The sequence below is a fragment of the Melopsittacus undulatus genome, chromosome 2 (genome assembly GCF_012275295.1).
Source record: "Melopsittacus undulatus isolate bMelUnd1 chromosome 2, bMelUnd1.mat.Z, whole genome shotgun sequence".
Classification (NCBI taxonomy): Eukaryota; Metazoa; Chordata; class Aves; order Psittaciformes; family Psittaculidae; genus Melopsittacus; species Melopsittacus undulatus.
The window spans coordinates 10,577,705-10,599,803 of NC_047528.1; the positions used below are offsets into that span (position 1 = coordinate 10,577,705).

Sequence of the window (22,099 nt, forward strand, 5' to 3'; positions counted from 1 at the left end):
TAGTCAAAGTCTGACATATTGAGACAGACCTATATTGTCTGGTTTGGGGAACATAAGCCTTTAGCCACTAAATTGGCAAAACTGCATTGAGTTAATCCGCCTCATCATCAGCCAGGACAGCAATGCTTGCTAATGAAGAGCCTCTGAAGCAGCACAGCATATCCTTTAATCCGCAGCTTCCCATGCAGAGGGAAGCTTCATCCTGCCCGAGCACCGCCCATCTTGCCAAGCCTGGTTTCACTCTGCCAGCAGGGTCCCATATGCCCAGAGGCATGCTTAGCATGGGAAGGGCACCAACCGTGGTCCCGCATATGGTCTCCATCCTCCTACAGAGAGACTGCATCAACTTCCCTACTTGGTCCATGCAGCAAACCACTACCAACAGGTTAGAACAAACATCTGACAGAAAGTACAGATAAACCAGCAGCTGCTTTGACAGGCCTGAATTAATACCTGTATTAACTACTGATAGCATAGCCTCTTTACAATACAGCAACTGAATGGTTAAATACTTCAATTCATAAAGGCACACACATTTGATTTATTGGGCATACTGCCAATCAGAGAGGCATATCTGGTGGATATTAAAACACACAAAAAAAAAGAGAGAAAACCCCCTAGGGTTATGTAAATCCATCATGTATCTCTGGCAGAACTGCCTCCCAAGAATGCTCTACAGAATTTTTAATAGAAGTATTGTCTGAAAATACATGCCTTGTAAACAAGGGAAATTGAATGGTATTCATCCATGCTGTAAATGCATAATGGCATCCTTCGACTGTGAAGAAAGTGGCTTAGTTCTGGGGCTTTTTCAAAGTATTTCAAACTGGTAAATCTCCAAAATATTAGATTAATGTAAGAGCAGCACACAGCAAAATACTCCAAGAATATATTTTGTTTAAAATATATTCTTGGAGTATTTAAATTTAAATATGTCTAACGGACTCCACTGCAATTCATGCTGGAACATTCTCAAGTGCTACAGTATTCCAGCAGGCATCATCATCACCAAGTTTATAGGAAGAAGATGCGTTTAACTGCAGGTTACTATAAAAGCAGACTGGGAGAATTGTTTAACCAGGGATGGGCACTGAGGCCACATTCTCTTACCTCTCCTCCTTGGCACTGCTGTCACATTCATTATAACAAAGAGCAGAGAGAGACACAATTCAGGCGCAGCATGCCTTAAAACATTTAGATTTATACTTTTACAGTCACGTCTGCACTGTAGCTGCTAGCACAACTGCTGCTCTTCTAGACATACTGAAAGCTAGCTTTAAAGAAGTCCTTAGCTAACAGTTTTACAGAAGTCCTTGGTTAACAGTTCCTATGTCAGGCGGGCGCATGGAGCTCAGCTGCACAACCTGCTTGAGAGACCAGACAAACATTAATCCAGCCACTGCCGAGTTTCCAGTTGAAATGGTGAAGCTAGAAATGTCAGACTGAACAGTAGCACGAGGAGATCTGGTCACAGCAAGCATAGAGTCCTACCTTTGCACTTTGATGGAAAAAATAACAACAATATCCTCCTCTGATTAGCATCTCAATTCCACTGTAGTTGCAGGGGAGGAAGCTGAGCTCTGACCTCTGCACTAGCTCGCTAAAATAGTTTCCTCCCCAGCTTCAACTGCTTGCATGACAGAGCCAACAAGGCTGGACTGGTGTCCTGGTATATTGTATATATACATATGCTATATTAATATACATATATACATATGCTATATTAATATACATATATTATTTACATATAATGTAAACCATTATAATATACAATCATTATAATATACAATCATTATATACATTAATATTATGTATATTAATACTGAAGGTATTTTGCTGGCTGTGTTAGTCAAGCCATGTTCATAACTGTCATCAAACACTACATATTTACTAATTACAAAACACTGAAAAAGCTTTACTAGCTTTTTACTAGTATAGGAACCCACCATAGGGTTTAACACCATGAGGCAAAGGCTGAGGAACTTTCCAATGTGAAAAGCTCTTTGACCTGTGCCTATGAGATCTCAGACCATACAGTCCTGCTTCCCAGGCACTTCTACCACTTGTCACCAAATATTTCACCGTGCAATGTCACTGCCTGGTTACAGCTCTTGCCTCTTGTAGCCCTTCCCTTAAAATGCAGGAGGCGATGCTGTCTGCCTGCCTCCCTGATCAGCCAACTGGTGAAAACCACTGAACCAGGATGCTCAAGAGGAAAGCCTCAATTCTAACAGAGGAGCAGCACACCTGCTGCACAGGAGCACTTGTTCCCTGGCGCATAGCACAGGTGCTTCTTTGCTGCATCTCAAGGAAAAGGCAAAATCACAGAAACCCCAGACTCTAGAAATAAACTCACCACATGTCCCTGCTGACACTCCCCCCTGACAAGTCTGTGTCCTTGCAGTGTATTCAGCTCAACAGAAACTACTACTGAGCAAATACACAGTGTCCCAGAACACTCTGCTACAGAAACATGCTCCCAAGCACTTTTCACTAACTGGGTACTATATAAAAACAAATTCTATTCTGAGACATAAGAAAGTCAAGCAGATGGCAGAAGCACAGGTTTCCAAACTGCTTTTGCCACACATTTATGTACAATGATCACAGCAGTTATTTTAAATCTGTGTACAGGAACTAGCTTCAGAGTTGTGGAAGTAACTTGCCAAAATTCAGAAAATCAAATCCTCTCACCCAGATAAAAGAGGGAAATGTGCTTAACTTAGTACTGGAGCTTCCCCAGCCAGCTTTCTGCCATCTTTTTCACACAGGATTGTGAAACACAGTAGCTGGAGTCTTGGAAAGCAGCTCTGAACCGCTGAGCTTGCTGTCAGAAGCATGTCAAGCTATTTTAATTGATTGCCTCCTGGCTGTCACAGTCCATGCATAGTGTGCTTTTACCACCTCCAATAAAAGGATTAGGAACCAGCCAGCAGGTGACAAGCTCAAGCAGAGGTACTTAACCTTTTCCACAATGTGCAACTATACTGTGCAGATCCCTGCAGTAAGATGCCGTGGACACCTGAAGTCGGTGTGTGCTTAAAAGTTAATTGCTCAAGCTTATGGAAGGGAATGCAATAACAGTTGTTAAATGTACATATATTAAATATAACACCTCCATCTTAGAAAGTTTTCATGTTGCAAATACTTGAAGACTGGGAGACAGCACTGAGGGAGTGTCATGATGAACTTGCTCTATTTTAAGTCCTCTTCCTTGGATACCTTCCCTTGGCCACTGTCAGAAACCAGGACACTTGAGTTGCAATCTGACACACTATACCTGCTCTATCGCTGCTATATATCTGCAGCAGACTGGTTCAAGAATCTTACTTAGTCTATAAATGCTAAAAAAATGAACCCTATTTTCTAATACAGATAGGAACTGACATCACCCAGTCAGGGAGCTGCTTTATCTAAACTGGACCACTGTAGGAACAAGCATTGTGCTAATCCAGGCTAAAAGACGCAGCCTACATCATGGAGCTCATTAGTGCCCTGGTGAGCACATTCCTACACTGTCTGTTCAAATCAGGTGACACCATATCATTTAGGTATCATATAATTTACTTCCTAATCTGGAGTTCATTACACTTCAATTATTTACTAATACTGTTTTTATGAAGGAAATGCTATTTTTCTCCCTTTCTGAATGTGCCTCATCAGAAGTTACATCACTTTAGGTCTGAAAAAGGTGACCAAAAAAACCCTTAAGAGTTAAAATATGAAGACAATATAAATATGTACCCTCTCTACTCACATGATGGGCAGATAATGTTTGCTTAGATTGATGGTATCTACCTGTCTATCAGACATTGGCTATGCCACCTCACCATGAAGAACTTCGGCTCAGCTGTTCACATGAACATTCAAGCTGCCATAAACATACTAAAACAAGAGGCTGATAAAAGGTTTCGAGTTGGCAGCAAACAAGAACTTAAAATTCTAAAAGTTAATCCAGTGGGAAAGCATTTTAAAAACCAAGAAGCCCCCTTGGCACAAGTTTCTAAGACAAATACTCATGTACCATTGATGGCCACTGAGCATCTTTACTGCAGTTCAAAGAACATAACGAAAGCGGATGATGCTGTTCTCAAAGCTCTGCCTGGAAAGGGACAGTCCCTCTGGACATCCAGAAGCAGCAATGTCCTCCTGCTTTAAGAGAAGTGCCTTTTTTTTACTGTCTTTCTTTGGTTGATGACTCAAACAGAAATAACGTGCCAGACAAAAAGTAAAATCTCCCTGACTAACACGCTTTTACCTCTAGCCTAAAGGTACAATTTCCAAGAGCAAGCGCCTTGCTGTCTAAGCCAGGAGTTTAAGCCTTTTTTGATTAGTTGACTCGTAAAAGCATTTTTCAGAAGGAGGTGGTATCTACAAAATTCCTCTGAGTTTACTGAAATAAGTTTCCATACAGAGTCTTCTGAAAGAAGTCCAGAGAAATCTTATGGGTGGTAGGGCTACGGATGGAAAACCATAGGTGAGCTCACTTGATTCCTCACCTGATAGGAAATCCTAAAATAGTCACCAATTAGAGCAAATTATTCCTCCAAGGAGTCTTGTTTGCAAGGGCTGGAGACTGCTTGACAATGAGCAAGCAGCTGACATGCCAACTGGTTTGATTAGAGTGGGAGAGGTTTGGGCAAGAGACTGCTGAAGGAAAGGCTTCATCTTGGAAGCATCAGAAAGGCTTCATCTCGGAAGCACCAACTTGCTGGAACAACCATAACAATACTTGCAGTCAGGCAGATTCTTCCTCTTTTTCCTCTTTTTAAAGAACATTTTGCCTCTTAAACTACATTTTACCAAAGTGAGTCACGACTGAGATACAATCTCCAAAACACACTGACTTAATGCAGCTGAGCTGGTGGCAGCAAAGACCTAAGGTACAAATGTGTTTTCCTGAGAGAGCTTAAAAGAGATGCTGATTTTATAAAATGAAGACTCATAACTGTTACAGAACATTTATTGCATGTAAATAGGCATGTCTAGAGACAGATCAGCTATTCCTGCTCTCTTCAGCCATCCAGGCCAGCAGACCCTCCAACCTTGGAGCTGAAGGCACTACTGTCTCCCTAGATTAATGCCTACACTTTTACTAAAAGGACTTTTGGTTACATTTGAGTGACTTAATGACTCCACAAAAAAACTCACCAGTGAGTATTACAGAAATAATAAATACAGTTTATACCCTGCCTGAATAAGGACTTCTGTGGTTATGGCAGAGTGATTAATGTTCATTGTCTAATGAGACCTTCCACTGCTCCAGTCTGCTTGTCCTTTTTCTCAATGAAGTCACAAACCCAAACTCAGACCTCTGCATCACAGTAATCCCAGCTCCTAAGAGACTCATTTACAGCCCTTATTTGTGCCCATCTTAGCTCTGCACAGACAGAAGTTAGACCATTCAATGAGTATTCCAACTTTCCTGGGAAACAAGAACCAATGCTGCAGACCTAGCTCCTCAAACAAGACAAATTACTCATGATGGATGGCTGGATGCTGCCTGTAAGTATTCATGAGGCACAGCTTAACCCAAAGGAGTGTCCCATACAAAACAGCAACAGCACTGGATAGTCAAACTGCTTTTGCTTGTACTGCAAGTTTCTGTTGGATAAATAGGTCAAGTAACTACAGCTTTATCTAATACCTTTTGCATAAATGACCTAAAGAGCAGGGGCATGGAGGGAGACCTTCCTTCCACCTCCACTTCCATTCTGCTTTTCTAAGCAAAGCTCAAAAGACAACTCCAGCATACCCTCCCCCGGTGCAGAGCGTTCTCTTCCCACTTGTCCTACTCAGGTGTAACAAGCACCCAGCTCCGTCTCCCCTGAAGAATTACAAGGCCAGCTGCAGGCTCCTTCAGCCTTTAATTACGTTACAGTTGACCTTTTCAACCAACACACCTTTTCTTCTAACTACTTGTGAAGCACCAGCATTGAAGCGAGACAAGTTTTAAACCACTGTCATAAAAGTTACCTATCTCAAAGCAGGTTCTACCTGCATGAGCCCTGATGTTACTGCCTCATCCAATCCTTTCCCAGTAACACAAATCCTATTGAACAGTTTGTTTGAGCTTTCTGGAAGCAACAGAAGATGAAAATTTCTTACTTCTCCTGAGTGTTAATACAGCATAAACTACTTGGAGTTCTTCTGGTTCAGCATTTCCGCTGTGTTTGTTTAAATATGATGACTGCAAAATGTAAACCTATCAAATACGGTGAAGAAACAGAACAAAAAATCCTACGAGGAAGAAGACAAAAGGCCACATCTGATTCTAGTACAGCTTCAGAACTTCTGTATTTCAGAGGGAAAAGCCAACCAGTCAAAATGAACTGTTGACTAATGAGCATCATGCACCTCAAGTGTTGTTTTAATTCACTTCCTACCACTAGGGCCTGGAAGCTTCCACTGCAGGATGTTTCTACTGCAGGATGCTAACAGACAGTCCTGTTTCAAGAGTTTTCCAGCAGTAGTCCTCTTGAGCAAAAACTGCTCCAACTGAGTTAAAGAGGACTTAGCACATGGGTGCTAAGCCATCTGCCATGGCATCCATTGGGTGTTTCAATCAGCCTTTGGAGGGAAAGAACAAGCTTGTAACAGGGAGAGAAATGTGGTGCTTTAAATATTCATTTGTAGTGTGTTGTTATCAACTTATTACTACACAAGAACAGTGACAACTTGTGAACTTTAACAGCATGATTCTACCTCATATACACTTCATATGATGTAGAATGTATGTGCACAGCCACTCTAAAGTCCAGATTACGGAGTGAGCAGTATGGGTGCTTCCACATAGAACGATAGAATAGTTAGGGTTGGAAAGGACCTCAAGCTCATCTAGTTCCAACCCCCCATGAACGATTGTCTTTATTTTCTAACTCTAAGCTAGTTACTGCAGTCAGACAATGAGCGCTCAGTGAAATAACCAAATCCTGATGCTGATTTCCAGGGAGGGCCAAGGTTCACTTTGCTCGCTGAGCAGGCAGTGGGTATTTGCATGCAGGCAGCACAGCTGATTTCAAGACACAAAACATAATGTAGTAAAGCAACATTTCAAGTGTTCCTCCACACTGGATGAGATCCAACTGGTGTCAGGTAGAATATTTAGACAGCGTGTAGGCGCTCCATTTCACTAGAGGTCTAATCAAGTTTCCAAATGCTAGAACAAATTACTATTTCCACACCTCTAATCAGCAGCGAGGGTGCTTTACTGAGGAGAATGTCAATCAGCTCAGAGGGAATAGTTTTTATTTTTCCAGTTAATAGGGATAATTACATTAAAACAGATTTAGAACCATATGGCCCAAACCCCTCCAGATACATTTAGCCAATAATGCAACTATATTCCCTTCACCACATGCTGAAGCAGGAGATATTAAACATATTTACAAGCACATGCTATTAAATTAGGTTCAAAGCTGTTAAGATACTGTCTTATTAAGTAGTTTTTAACTGCACAATTCATACAGAGGAGAGAACATATGCTGGCATTCAGTTGTTTTGTTGGTATCAGCCAGATCAAATCCAACGCAGTAATGAAGAGCCCAGAGACAGACTAAAGATGATTTTGAGTAAGCAGCTCTAGTGCTCTACAAATGGCTTACACCAAGACAGCTAGTTCTTTTTCACTGTCATCAACAGAACTCTGTTTTACTGAGGCTAAGTGAAATTGCTCAGAAGCATGAATTCTTCATGTCCAAATAACCTCCAAGACACATTTAATGTTAAGTTTTGTGTGAAAATGCTATATTACTTACAACCACTCACCCTAAGGAATAGTTTAATGGATCCTTTAAAGTATCAAACGACTCTGAAAGAATTAACAATTCTCTGTAGTTTCATGTCAAAACTAAATTCGAATCTAACATGCTTTGAAACAGATACACAATTGTGACATATTGGTTGTATTTATGAGTTTATTGCTCATTCTGAATAGATGAAAACCTGATTTTAAAGTCACGTTTCACTTTTCTTCTGAATGTCTTCTGCACTTGAAGTGAGAGTAGAGACCTATGGCTCCACAGCATTCTCAAGAATGCAATTTCTCCTGGCTTTCATACACGATACAGAGCAAGTTCATAGGAACTTCTTGTGTGATGCAGGCTCATCACTTCAATTCTACCCTACCCACAACACATGAAGCCAGGAATACTTCATATTCCTCTCCATGACTATTATTATTCACCTGATCCCCTGAGGAAGGGGACTGCAGGTAGCCTCACACCATTACCAATTTCACTAGGCTGAGCTCAGAATCCATGACATATCCCTTGTTGGTCTAACAAGACAAGATGCTTACCTTGAGAGAAATATGAGGGTCACTAATAAGAACAAAGCAGTTGTTCAATCAGGAGGTTGTATGTTTGTTTATCTACTCTAAATCAGGTAACCAGGGACATTCATGAAAGACTTAAGACATCTTTCTAGATTAAGAGCACCAACTTCTCTCTCCTACCCCGAACACCATCACTTGCACTATACCCTAGAAGAAGAAAGCCCTTGCTTCAGAACATCTTACTTTCAATTTAAATAAGATGTGAGAATGAAGATACTTGAATAAACCAATGGTTGTTGATGCAGTCTCTATCAAGAACAATATAGCATTCTAAACATGTAATATTAACTACTAGCTACACTGGTATTTTGCTCCAATGACAGTCATCCAATGTCTGACATGCAAGCAGCATCATAGAAACTTTTAGGTTGAAAAAAAACCCTTTAAGATCATCCTAGAATAAAATTTTGAAATCAGTGGTTGAGAGACATTTCAAATTAATACCCCTTCATCATAGCCTCCCTATTATTAAGAACCCCAGTTTGCCCAGAGTGGCATACCAAGAGCCCCATAAAATTTCTTAAAACTACCCCTAACCCATTAAATGGACTGACTGATAGATAAACAGAGAGAAAAAATCGCTTGTGCAGAATAGCCCTACCTCCCTGCAATGGAATTTCACAAGATATTTGAGTCATCTGCATTACGTTCCCTATAGCTTCTACTTAAAGCACATAGACTACCAGGCTGGGAAGCAGAGACAACAATGGGAAGGACCTCTGCATACAAACAGGAACACCTGCAAAGAACAGAGAAATTAAACAGCATAAATTATTTCCATACAGGTTTTTCCAAAGCTGATGAGGTGCAATTTCTCATTAACTGAGGTCTCCCTCCTGACAATTTGGATTTCTTTTCTATTGAAAACACCCCTTTCCCCCCCAGTCTGTCCTGACCCACTTAGACAAACGCCAATATTCAGCCTGGCCAAGTGAATTACTGCAATCCCTCTTTATTCTCCAGCCCTGAAAATGGAAATATGATCATAAAATCTCCTAGCTACACAAAGCCAGGGGAGAATTTTACCACTATCTTCTCTTGCTGAAATCTCCCTAGTCAGATAAAAAGGTTCAAATAAAGAACCAAATGAGCATTAACAGCTCCCTCGCCAATGTGCGAGGGAAGAGAAAACAAGGATGCTCAATGAACCATATTCTGTTTTTTAGATTTCAAAACATCACCATTCAGAGAGATGTGAGATTTGAAGCACTAATTAACTAACACACATACATTTAAAGCAAATGCTCACAGAGTCCACATCTCCAAACCACAGCCTGCGATGCAACGCACCACTCCTACCTGCAGCAGTCAGTCCTAGCAGAGGACAACCTCCGTGCTTGGTGAACCCACTCCCAGAACTAAACCTCAAAGTTCCTTTTGGAGAAAATCCTCCTCCCCACTTTCTTTCCTTTCTTGCCTCCACTCCCTGCCTGTAATTCAGGGAAGACTGTGTTTTTGCTTTTGTTTTTTACAATAAAGGTGACCATTCTAAACCAGTGTGGTTCCTGCGAGGCCTCTTCTTGCAGCTTTCCATTGCAAAAGAGCATCCTTCACCAGAGGTTCATTTCACTCACACCACTCTCATTACAGCTCTAATGAAAATGTAATAGTTCTGCCTTCTCACTTGCAGCCCATAGGACTAGAAAGGTTCAAGGGAAAAATCTTACACTAGCTTTTAAGGTGAAAGTGGAAGAACCCAGAAACCCTCAAGACCAGCACACATGTGCAAAGAGCAATAACACTCCCGATTCCAGGTTAATGAAGTCAATAATTACATGGGGAATGGGGAGAGAACAATTATTTCAAAAGGCTTTTTATCTCTGAAAAGATACATTATTCTGCAAGACTCTAGAGGATGGGGAAGGACAGAAACCATAGGCAGACTTAATCGCCCTAAAAGGCCGGGTTTGTTGCTCTTGGTTTATAGCTTTAGATTTTGGACCCTCAAAGACCCATTTTCTCCCCAGCTGCACAAGTGGGGTTAATGGAGGAGCGACCCAAGCTGGTTTCACCACAGCAGTGCTCCAGGGGACTGGAAGACACAAACACTGAAGGCAAACACCATGTTTTACACAACAGAAAGTTGCTAAAATTAGAGCCAATACAAACACAGTTGGGTTTTCATGACAGACTTTGCAAATCACTTTGAGAATTCCTTCAGGAAGAGGCACATTGGAGATTTAAAGCCACCTAGGCAGCTGTAAATTAAGACAACTACAGTGTGAAGAGACTGTTATTAACAGTGGTCAAACTATGGAGACATAATTTCATTTCACAAAACAAGATTCTCTGTGACAGTCGGGTTGGTTGGGATTTCCAAACCCAACTGCACTATGCAACTCACAAATAAGAAGATGTTGCCTTGTGGAAAACCCAGGGTGTTTTCCAAGCAAAGGCATGGCAATTTTCATCTGCTTATGCTCAGAGTAGATTGAACCACGTTGACTTTCCTCAAAATGGCTGAGATGTCCTTGAAAGGCCTCTTAATTTCTACAGAACAGGTAACAGCACCTCCATGCACCTTCATGACTCATGGTGACACATTTTAGCTTACACGGGCTTATGAGACATGACATTAGACTATTTTTGGTTCACTTTTGGGTTATTTTCTTACTCACCCACACAGAACAATAAAATGAATGAAAGTGTGTCTTTTTTTGGGTTTTTTTGGGGTATGACCTCAACTCCTGAGCTCAGGTTAGTGCTATTGTAAGCACTGCATCATTTAATGCCGCTCACCCATTTTTCTGTCTTAAAAGTAGGTGCTTTTTTTTGACAGCACCAGAACTAGAACAAGCTCTTCCAGAACCTCACACCTCTGGATACTTCAATTTTCCAGCCTAAATGTATTATGACCATTTTATATCCATTGACTCTTGAGCTAATTTCTCCCCACTGGCTCTTACCATCAGATGTATTTATAGACAGGGATCATATCCCCTCTCAGCCTTTGTTTCTGCTGGACTGAAAAAGCAAACTCTCTCAGTCTCCTTCTGCAAAATCAGTACTCTCTGTCTCCCAGCTCAGCTCTGAGCCTGTTTAATTAGGTCCCTCCTTCCCGGTTTCCCTCCTCCCCACTAGCACTCCCCTGCAGGGTGAAAGTAAGCTCCTGGTCCTCCTGCACACCAGCATCCTTCTACCTCTTCCAAGGAGCTGTTCTTATTAAAAGTTATGAGTAACAAACAGCCAAGCCTATAACTCTTACATTTCATACCACTGCATTTCACCCCACTTCTAACTACAACAGCGCTCAAGGCCTCCCAACTGTGAGATGTTCCTCTCCCTGAGCCAACAACATTTACCCCTTCTGCTATGTGTATGTCTTCTAGAAACAGTAACACTCCCGTTGTGATTTGAGGCAGTTTTAAACCAGATTAGCTTCATGTCATCCTTTGAAAATCCACTGGTAGTCTCCTCTCAGCACTGTGACTTCCCCTATCAGCATGGCTCACTGCCATCACCGGTCCCATCAGTTCCCAATCACTCCTCTATAATTATCAGGAACAGGAAAATAGACAAAATGTGTCAGATCAAAGGTCCCTATTGCCCAGTAACCTGTCACTGCCAGGGGACAATAGCAGACATGTAACAGTCAGGAAAGCATACAGGCACTATACCGGGAAGTGTTGCTCTTTCCTATTGACAGATCTTGTTTGGTTTTTGCTGTAATGAATTTGCCCAAATACTTTTCAAACCCACTTAAAACTTTTTTTTTTTTTGTATTTGGAACAGTTTGTGTTAGTAAATCCCAGTTTAATTTGACCTGACTTGCTAGTGCAGCATGGAGCTCAACCTTTGACATTAAGTTAGATGTTTAAGTCCACCTTTAGTCCATACAGAGCTTCCAGAGCAGGACACTCCAGCAGATGTCTTACCAACAGCAGAGTAGTACATCAGAGCAGTGTGACCTACTTCTGGAGGTACCATGTCATACGCATTTTTTCACCTTCTAAGGAGCTGATTCTCCTCCTCTTCTCTGGTGAGACCCCACCTGCAGTGCTGCATCCAGCTCTGAGGCCAACAATGCAAGAGGAACATGGAGCTGCTGGAGTGAGTCCAGAGGAGGCCAAAAGGATGATCAGAGGCTGGAGCAGCTCTGCTCTGGAGACAGGCTGAGAGAGTTGGGCTTGCTCAGCCTGGTGAAGAGAAGCCTCTGGGGAGACCTCAGAGCATCTTCCAGGGCCTAAAGGGGCCAACAAGAAATCTGTAGAGGGGCTTTTCACAAGGACATGTCGTGATAGGACAAGATACAATGGCTTTAAACCGGAAGAGGAGAGATTTAGATTAGATATTACATTAAAATTCTTCTTTGTAAGGGTGCTGAGGTGCTGGAACAGGGTGCCCAGAGAAGCTGTGGCTGCCCCATCCCTGGCAGTGTTCAAGGCCAGGTTGGACACAGGGGCTTGGAGCAACCTGCTCTAGTGGAAGGTGTCCCTGCCTGTGGCAGGGGGGTGGAACTGGATGAGCTTTAAGGTCCCTTCCAACCCAAACCAGTCTGGGATTTTATGATTCTGTATGCTCTTCCACCAAAATTTGCTTCAGTAACTCAGGGTCGTGAGGAGCACTGATTAATTCTATCCATCATGTTGGTGGCTATTTCCCTCTCACAGGATCACCCTGATTGGGTATGTCTATGAGAAATGGGAACATACCCTGAATTTCATAGACCTTTATCCAGGACTCCAGCACACAGACTGGCTCAAGCCAGAAGGGTCAGCTAAACCAGGTTCATTTCCACCTTGCTGACAGCAATGGATCCTCATAAACGACACTCCCTCATCACCCATTTTCTAATTGCCCACGTATCTCCCTCACTGAAACCTAACACAAACCAAATATTTAATCCTGGAACCAGGATGTTTATACTCATTTTCTTTTCTATCCTACCAACTTGTATGTACATGTAAAAGAACCTTTCACTTCACATGCTTTGCAATTTGCAGCTAAGCTTGAACAGTTGGCAAACTCTCCCTGTTCCTACATTTCCTGACATATCAGGATTTTTCCATCCCCTGAAGACTTTTTGCTTACTCCTAAAAGCCTTCCTGAAGCAGTTATTTGTCCAAAGAAATACTGAGCCCTTCCTATACATTCTCTTCTTCCTTACTAGGGCTATTGATTCTGTTTAGGCAGGAGATCCCGGAGTTTCCATCAGGCTCCAGACCCCCTCCAGATTTATACCCCATAGCTCCCTGCCCAGAGACTCCCCTAGACATTGCAATTTCAAACATGAGAGCTGGATGCTGCCCTGGTTACTGCAATAGCAGCAAGCCTCAGCCACCTCTAGGAAAGACTTGGCTACAGCACTCGCATGCCATTTTAAGCACTTATCCCACTGATATGCCACACTCTGTTACAAAGCCTGCCCATCAATCCCACGAACCAGAGCTACTCATCTTGTTTTGCTCATTCTTCCATTTATGTTAAACTGAGTCAAAGCATTACCCTCAGCTCTCTGTTCAACAAGCTCACTCACCACAGCCAAACCAGCATCACCTATTACTGTTTGTCTTCCTCCTTTTCCCCAAATCAAATAATGATGTAGCTGTCCTATCTATGACTGCCTAAGCACTTCTGATTAGCAGCAATTGTTCTGCAAGTAGATCTGGTTATTTAAAGTGTCTCATAACAATAAACCCAACCGGAAATCGTATCTTTTTAATACGAAAAACCTTCCTCATAGGCAATTTTAACCCATGGAACTGTAGCAAGTTTCTAGCGCTACCCTAATAGAGCTTCATATATTAAAACATAGCTTGGATTACTTTGAGATTAGCTGAAACCTAAAGCCTTGCACCTAGATTTTCCTGTTTTCCTGTTGAAAGAGGAACTTTCCTTCACCTGTGAGTACCCAACACCCACTAGGCTATTTCAGATTTCATTACATCCCATTGAATAAAGCTTCCTTTCTCCCCTCTAATTCTAACAGCACTACCTAAGATGTGAGTGTTCAAGTGGCTTCAAGTAAAGACTCAAGACTGAGGAGGGCAGAAGAGATTCAACATGTTTTAAGACCAATCATTTTTCCAGTATATTATCACATGAGCATTAAAAAAACCTCAACACCATCAAAAGAACAGATGAGGCAGCACTTAGCTGAAGATTATTACTCTGAGACTCAGGTCAAATTTGCATCTCACTTCCACTAAGCCTTTCCACCCCCCCACCCCCAACCCGTTTTCTACTTGCATCCTTGCCAATGAAGTGCAAAAGGTTAAAATTTACAGTAATTTTTATTACACCAGCTTTTAAATAATTACAGATGCAGTCAGAAGCTTTGTACTTGTGTTTATTGTCCAGCCTAAGACACAGATGCAACCATGTCCTAGCACAACCACAAAACACCCATATTTCAAGTGGGTTTCATGGGCTGTCACTCAGTTTCTTCTTTTCTCTCCCCAGTTTTGCAACGAAAGTACTTGAAATAACCACAGACAAAGCAAGACAGCGTTGAGCTGCCTGCCCCAAGAGACCCAACGGGGTACTTACGTTTTACCATCACCCTCCCCCAAAATGATTAAAAAAAGGAAGAATAAAGTAAAAAATAAACCTAATCTGGCGAGTTTCCTGTTACCAGAAAAGCAACATCTAGCCCTGCTGTGCTGTTGCTCCCCCCCACGCTCCCTGATATTAACGAGGTATACAAAGAAGTCCTACCCAGCAGGATGAGGCTAGGGCTTCAAAAACAAGAAATCCAATGATTTAAATGTAATTTTAGATCTGCAAGCGCTGCCAAGCACCACTTTATTTGTCAACAAAACGTTTTGATTATTTGGCAGAACAAAGCAAGCTCCCTCCCTGCTTTCTCCACAGACATATTTGGCACCGGTTAATTTGTATGTCTTTAGACATATGTCAAGTCTGAAGCTGTTTCAGGCTTTAACCCCGCAGAACTTCTCTCTTTTAAGTACTTGTTTTTCCTTAAAGCAGTAACAGCAGCAAGTTAAAGCCAAGGAGGGATTCGATCCTGCAACGAAACGGTTAAAAATCAGACTCTGCTGATGTGGGCTTCTCTGATCCATTCCATTTCTCGCAAGCTGAGCTAAGAGCTGAGCACCAAGTATCAACTGTAACATGATCCAAGAGTTTATGGAAAAAATAACTGCACATACCAAGCATGCACATTTAATAAGATTTTGTTGCCATTAAAATATTGGAAAAAACACGATTTTTGAGGATCTGCTTCTCCCCCCCCAGTGATTTTTCTGTGTTTCTCCTCCCCCCTCTCCTCAACACACACCTCCTTTCCAAAAAAACCAAACCCTTAAAAGAAGAAGGGGGGAAAAAAAAGGCAGTCCTACTGCAGGGAAGAGAGGCTTGAAAAACAACTTTGATTGGCACTTGGCCTGACCCACGGAGGAAGAAAAACACTTTTTGGACAAAGAGCGCAAATATTTGAGCTCATTGACTTACAGGCTTTTCTTAGCACTTGCAAGAACCAACCTGGAGCTGAATGTATGGGGAAGAGATTGAATTAAAGCGAAGCCCCGGACGGCACCGCGTTCATCGCGGGCGCTCGGGCTGGCTCGGCGCGTTTGCACAGCTCAGCAAGTTTAATTCATTTGCGCTGGGCAAACAAAAAGCACCTCAACTCCTGCTCCCCGTTAAGCAGATGTCGGGAGGAGGTGGTGAAGGGATTACCCTTCTTCTGAAGCACCCAGGGTTCAGCAAAGGAGCGGCTGGACACTGCAGGGATAGGGGTTAGCGGGTTGGAGGGGGACAGCGGCTTTGGGGGGCTTTTTTATGTCTTTAAAGCTCTGATTTTCTATGTCTTTAAACCTCCCCCCCCCAAGACCGGACGGGGACTGCAGTGATGAATTCTGCCGGTTAAGTACGTGGAGAAACTTTCCAAGAGCTGCTGGGCACCAACTCAAGCCCCCCATGCCATGGGGAGACCACGCACCCCTAAACCCTCCGGAGGGTGGGGGGGCAGCCCTGTGCGGGGGCAGGTGACACCTGCCCCGATGGGGGGAAGGCAATGGGGATACGGGACCTGGCACCCCCCGGCACCGCTGGAGCCGCATCCCCCCTGCCCCACATCTCATTCCCCCCGGCACCCACCTCAGTGAATGCCCCCCAGATCCCCACACACTGCTCCGGCTGCCCCACACATTGCCACGGGTGCCTCACAGCCCCCACCCCACTCCCCTCCATCCCCCCGCCCCACTGCTGCCCTATGGCCCACTTCTCCTCTCAAACCCCACCCCCCAGTCTCTGCCCCACCGCCCTGCTCCAAGTCTCTCCCTCCCCATCTCTCGCAGGCCCTCAGCTCCCACCGCCTCACAGAGAACCCCCCCCCCCCTCCGGTACCTGTCTCGGCACCTTCCGGCAAATGCCGCACACCCGGTACTGGCCGGCGGCGGGGGCGGCAGTGGCGCTGCCCACGGGGCCGGAGCCGAGCCGGTTCATGGTGCCGGGGAGCGCGGCGCAGGCCGGGCGGGACGCGGGGAGGCGGCAGCTCCGCTCCGCGCCGCTCAGCAGCCCGCGCCGCCGGCCGCCCCCATCCTCCAGCCGCGGCCCCAGCGCCCCGCTCCGGGTCGCTGCCCCCCGCGCACACCCCTGCGCGCTCCGCCAATCTGCGTCCGCCGCCACGCCCCCCGCCGCCTCAGCCGGCCAATCACAGAGGCCTCCCGCCGCAGACCAATGAGGTGAGCTCTGCCCGGCTCTCATCTCCAGGCAGCCTCAGAGATGGGGCGGGGGAAGGGGCGTGGTCACGGCCGCGGAGGGGCGGGGCCTGCCGCGTCTCTGGGCAGCGTTGGGGAGAGGGGCGGGGCCCTGCCCTGGCCGCGTGCCTTCTACTGACCAATGGGATGTGCGGTATGCAAATGAGGCCTCTCGGGCCCCGCCTCCGGCGCGGTGGGCTGTGAGGGAGCGGCGGGCAGGCGGGCCCGCGGCCGTCTGTGGCTGTGACCGCGGTTCCGCTCGGGGCCGCTCCGGTCCGGAGCCATCCCCTGAGGCCCAAGTGTAAGGGTGCGGAGCCGGGGTTACCGGTGCGCGGAGTGCGGGCCCGCCAGGCCCTCGGTGCCCCTTCCTACAGCCGCTGGTCCGTTAACCGTGGCAGAAGGAGGCCGGGGCGGGGGGCTGGCTGTGTGGAGGCCGAGCTGCTCTGTGCAGCAGTGCCCGCTCCGAAGCGGCAGCTTGCACATGTAGGGACGAGAGTGCTGTGCTGCCAGGCAGAACAGCATTAGGTATTTGCTTTAGGGGAACGATGGGAGCACGCATGTGTGTGTTTGCCTCGGGAAGCCGGGATTGTTAGAAATGATGAGTCAGGTTTTCTAGGCTCCATGCTAATGCACGGAGATGGAGTGTGTAATTAGGACAGAGGCAAATCTATAATCTGCAGCCTGGGATAGCTGGGGTATAGACCTCTTCTTTACATCATGGCATCGCCAAAGTTTTCCTTGTTTGTGTGCTCTTCAGCTTTAGGTTTTAAATACATCTGTATGAGCTTTAACATGTAGTCCCACTGACAAAACTTTATTAAATATATATTTATTATATAATTCCTGTCTTGAAAGATGATGGTATAGATAGATTTGATTTCGGTATGGAAACAATGCTATAGCCCTATGAAATTTCCAAGCAGATTTGGGCTGTTGCATACATTGTTTTCAAGGTTTCTCCTGGCGATGCACTTGTAAATCAGCTGCTTGAGAACCGTCATCTGCTTTGCCTGGGAATACTTTCTGCAGAATGAAGTGTTGTGTTATTTAGTCAACTGGCTGCCTAAAAAGGGCACAATGCAATTAGTGATTTAAATCTCTTAAAGGAGACTGGTTGTACCTAGATCTGTTTGAGAACTGCTGAAAAACTCCTCTGATCAGACTTTGCCACTGTAAGTAGAACCCCATCCACAGAAACACCCCCTTCCATTCTTCCCCTTCCATCCACAGCAAACCCTCCTCCATCTTTCCTTTTTCATGACAGCAAAATCCTCCTCCATCCTTCTCCTTCCACCCGTTTCCAAAGGGATCTTTTCCTCAGGCGGAGCTGCCTTCAGCAGACAGGCGCTCTATGGACGCTGTTATTGCCAGTCAATTCAGTGTGGAATGCATCCAAATGTTGCAGTCACAGGCAGCCATGCAAAATTCTTGGAGAGGAATAAATGGAAGTGGGTTTCTTTTTCCAAGCAGTGTCATAGAAATGGCATCCCAATGTGAGAAAGCAGTTTGCTTGAGCGTAGGTATATGCTGTGCCAAGTCTGAATCCCATGTGCTACAGCATGGTGCTTTTAAACTGAGTGACAAAGGGGAGACAAACAAGTTGGTTTCCATCACTTAATTTGAATGTAATGCTAAAATGATAGAATTGTTTAGGTTGGAAAAAGACCTTTACGATTATCAAGTCCAACTGTTAACTCAGCACTGCCAAGTCCACCACTAAACCACGTACCCAAGTACCACACATGTAAAAATGTAAGTAAACAACATGAATGATGTAAATGGCTTTTTACTTTTTGCTGAACTCTGTGATAATGTTATCTGAAATAAGAGGTTTTGAAAGAAGCACAATAGGATCAGTTATAGCCACAAGCAATGGAGAGTTGACTCTTCAGCACAAGAAGCATCACTTTGAGTCATTTACTCTCAAAGTGCCTGGTTCAAAACTCAAATCCATTGGCAAGGATGGTAGCAGACAAGTTTGAAACACAGGTTGGAGAATGATTTTGACTCAGCTATTCCTAATATTTAACACTGGACATTGGCAAACACTCAGATTTCAATAATTGCATCCCTTAATTTATTTTTGTTTCCACAGTGGCAAGAACACATGACTGGACATCCTCAGAAATGGGGTTGGGTCCCATTTCTCTGCACTGAAATGATTTCTGCCTTGAGTAACAACTTCAGACCTTTAGCAGAGCCCATTAAACCTAGGAAAATTTCCCATTTCCCAAGTGTGAAAGTTGGGCTGACTTGTCAGGCAGCTGAAAATTGGAGAAATTTGATATCTGCTCTCTGTTCTGCCACAAACCTCTTGTGCAAGGGGCAGGATGTGTATGCCCAGATGCTTGAAGTATTTGATTGACTAGCCCTCACTTAAACCATAAGCACTTAAGTACCTTTGTGGCTCCCAGTCTTGCCTTTCAGTGCTTTAGTAGCTGAGAAATGTCAAGAGAAGCATAAACTTTGAAAGTGTTTCATTGTTTTTGGAAACAATGCTGCAAATGGAAGTTGCCTGTAATCCTTTCCTGCACCCAGCAGGAATTCTCGTGGATATATTTTCTGAAGTTTGGGTTGTTTTTTTTTTTGCTGCATTTTCTTTTTATAAAGAGTTTTGGTGCCTAATAGAGATCAGAAGTTGACCTAACAGGGCCAGATGCAGTGCTTATCCAGTACTAGGTAATTAGTATATAATGTATAGATTATAAGATCTTGCCATGTTCCATTTTGAGTTAAACTTATGCAGAAGTTCTGCGGAGTAAAAGCCGCTCTTTGTGCAAGCTGGCTTCTTGGTGAATGTATTCATATTCTTGGAAGTTCTCCTTGTAAACTGATTTCTCAGAAGAAATATTGCAAAAACTATTCAGTGCTCCCTTCACAATTGTCTGACAGCTTTTATCATCCAACTGCACCTCACTCTCCAGCCACTGCTATGGATTTCTTTCAGGTTTTGTCCAGTTACTGAGTTGAACAGCAAAGCAGAATCCTGGAAACGAGGTAAATGAGTTACAAGCAGCCTAGTATCTTGACCTGCCTGGAAACTCAAAGAAGGTTGTCAGTTCTATAAACTCAGCCAGGCCTCTCTGCTGAAGTCACCTGGAGAGGCTGAGAGTGATTGCCACGTGTGGGAAAGGTGGAGACCTCTGTTGATGACACAGAGCGTACTGGCTTGAGACCATCACATCCTTCCAGAGAGATTACTGACCTGCCAAGATAGAGTTGCACAAGTGGTATGGCTTTAGACAGATTTTTATCATCAATGATCATAACTTTTGCAAAGTTTAAAAACCCAACACTATGATGAAACAAGACAGGAGCAAACTTCCAAAGGAAGTACGGATTTCTCTGCCTCCTGAAATCATCAGATGCATTTTTGGCAGGCACATTGCAGCCAGGTGTGGACTGCTGCCCTTCCTGTAGGAATGGATGAGATGTGACAGCCTTTGCTAGAAGGCCAAAGTTTTCCCAGTCCCTTATGCCATGTTAGCCTTAAAGCTAACATGGTTTGAACAGACTGACTAAGAGCCATAGCTCATCCAAACATCAAGCTGCTCCATCCCCCAGAATCAGCACTTATACGATGGTTTATCACTGTGATACCAGCTCTGAACCCCTGCTGGGGATCCAGTATTTATGTCTGGAGTTTCCTGAAGAGAAGGTTAAGATGGGGACACAATTGCATCTGTGTCTGCCAGGGATGGGGCAGTGCCTTATCACCCCCATACTAAAGAATCATTACACCCAACAACCATCCCCTGCAAAACCAATCCATGAGAGAGCACAGAGTGATAGGTTAAAACTTAACAGGGGAGATTCAAATAAGACATAAGGAAGAAGTTCTTTATTATGAGGGTCATGAGACAATGGCACAAGTTGTCCAAGGAAGTTGTGAATTCTCCATCCCTGGAAGTGCTCATGGCCAGGTTGGACAGGGCTTTGGGCATCATGATCTAGTGGTCTTAAGGTCCTTTCCAGCCCAAGCCATTCTATGATTCTATGATCATTCTTGCAATAAGAAGTAGTTCTGTAGATCAACTGTACAGTATTGACTCTGCATAGTGTGCTGGCAAAGCCAGCCTAGCTGCTACGTGCTGTGCAGGCACTACTGGAGCACTTGGTAGGTCTACACGATGCTTCCCAAGCTGTGCACCTACTGCACAAAGTGTGCAGTGCTTTTGTTGTTCATACATTAATGCAGCAGCTTGATGCTTCCTGAAAAGAGTGGACTGACAAGATCAAGAGCTGTAAAATCGAACTCGTTATGCAGTGAATATGTTTGTGATTCATAGACCTCCAGCAGCTCGCAGAGAGAGGAAAGGAGGGGGCAGCTGCCGTGCGAGAGTTCTGACAGGATTGCTGCAAGACTAGAAATCCTGCATGAAATTAAAAGATCCCCAAGGTTTGCCCAGAAGCAGGGAAGGAGGGCATGCCGAAGCACCCAGCTCTGGAGCTGTACCCACTCTCCCTGTCCGACTGCCACAATAAAGTGCTGTGTGCGTGGTTAGACGAGGTGATTGACACATGTCACATGCCTTACGTTTCAAGAGCCCATGAATCATTCAGTAAAGCCATCCCAAACATGGATGCATAGGAAAATATATGTGGTTTCTCCAGGCCAAAAATCCAGCCCATTGCTATTACGTCAAACGAGTGATAACCCTGCTTTCATTACTGTGGTGTTTGTTGCACTGTTTTGCTCTCATTTGCACAGGATTTATATTACACTGTTAGGGGAAGGAAGGGCAGTAGATAAAGTTTGTGCCCTGAGTGATGTTACGCACACTTTGACACTCCAAAACGACTTCCCATCCTTATGATTACACATCCTAATTTGCAAAATGAGTGTTCAGATAATTGCACGAGACAGGGAGATGTGATAGTTTGTGGAATTCTTCCTCCAGGGTGGGGGCACACGCCTTTTCATTTGCAGCCTTTAAACCCTGACTAGATAAAGCACGCAAAATTATGCTTATCATAAGAAACAATTACAGCCTGGTGCAGGGGAGCTGAGCTTACTGACCTAATAGAGCTTTTTAATATCTAATTTCTTTGACAGTTAAAGAACTCAAGAAAAGCTTGAAATCACTACCCAGCCAAGAAA

The 22,099-nt window shown here is 44.2% G+C and overlaps 1 protein-coding gene across 3 annotated transcripts in view; it reads right to left on the bottom strand.

Annotated features, from left to right (window-relative positions):
- SESN3 (sestrin 3) overlaps positions 1-16,816 on the bottom strand; it is a 37,060-nt gene extending 20,244 nt beyond the window's left edge. For all 3 annotated transcript variants that reach the window (XM_031049507.2, XM_031049506.2, XM_031049505.2), the window contains exon 1: positions 16,646-16,816. In XM_031049507.2, coding sequence (XP_030905367.1) covers positions 16,646-16,744 — 99 coding nt within the window. In that variant the 5' untranslated portion in view covers positions 16,745-16,816. The remainder of the gene's footprint in view (positions 1-16,645) is intronic.
- Between the last annotated feature and the right edge of the window lie 5,283 nt (positions 16,817-22,099).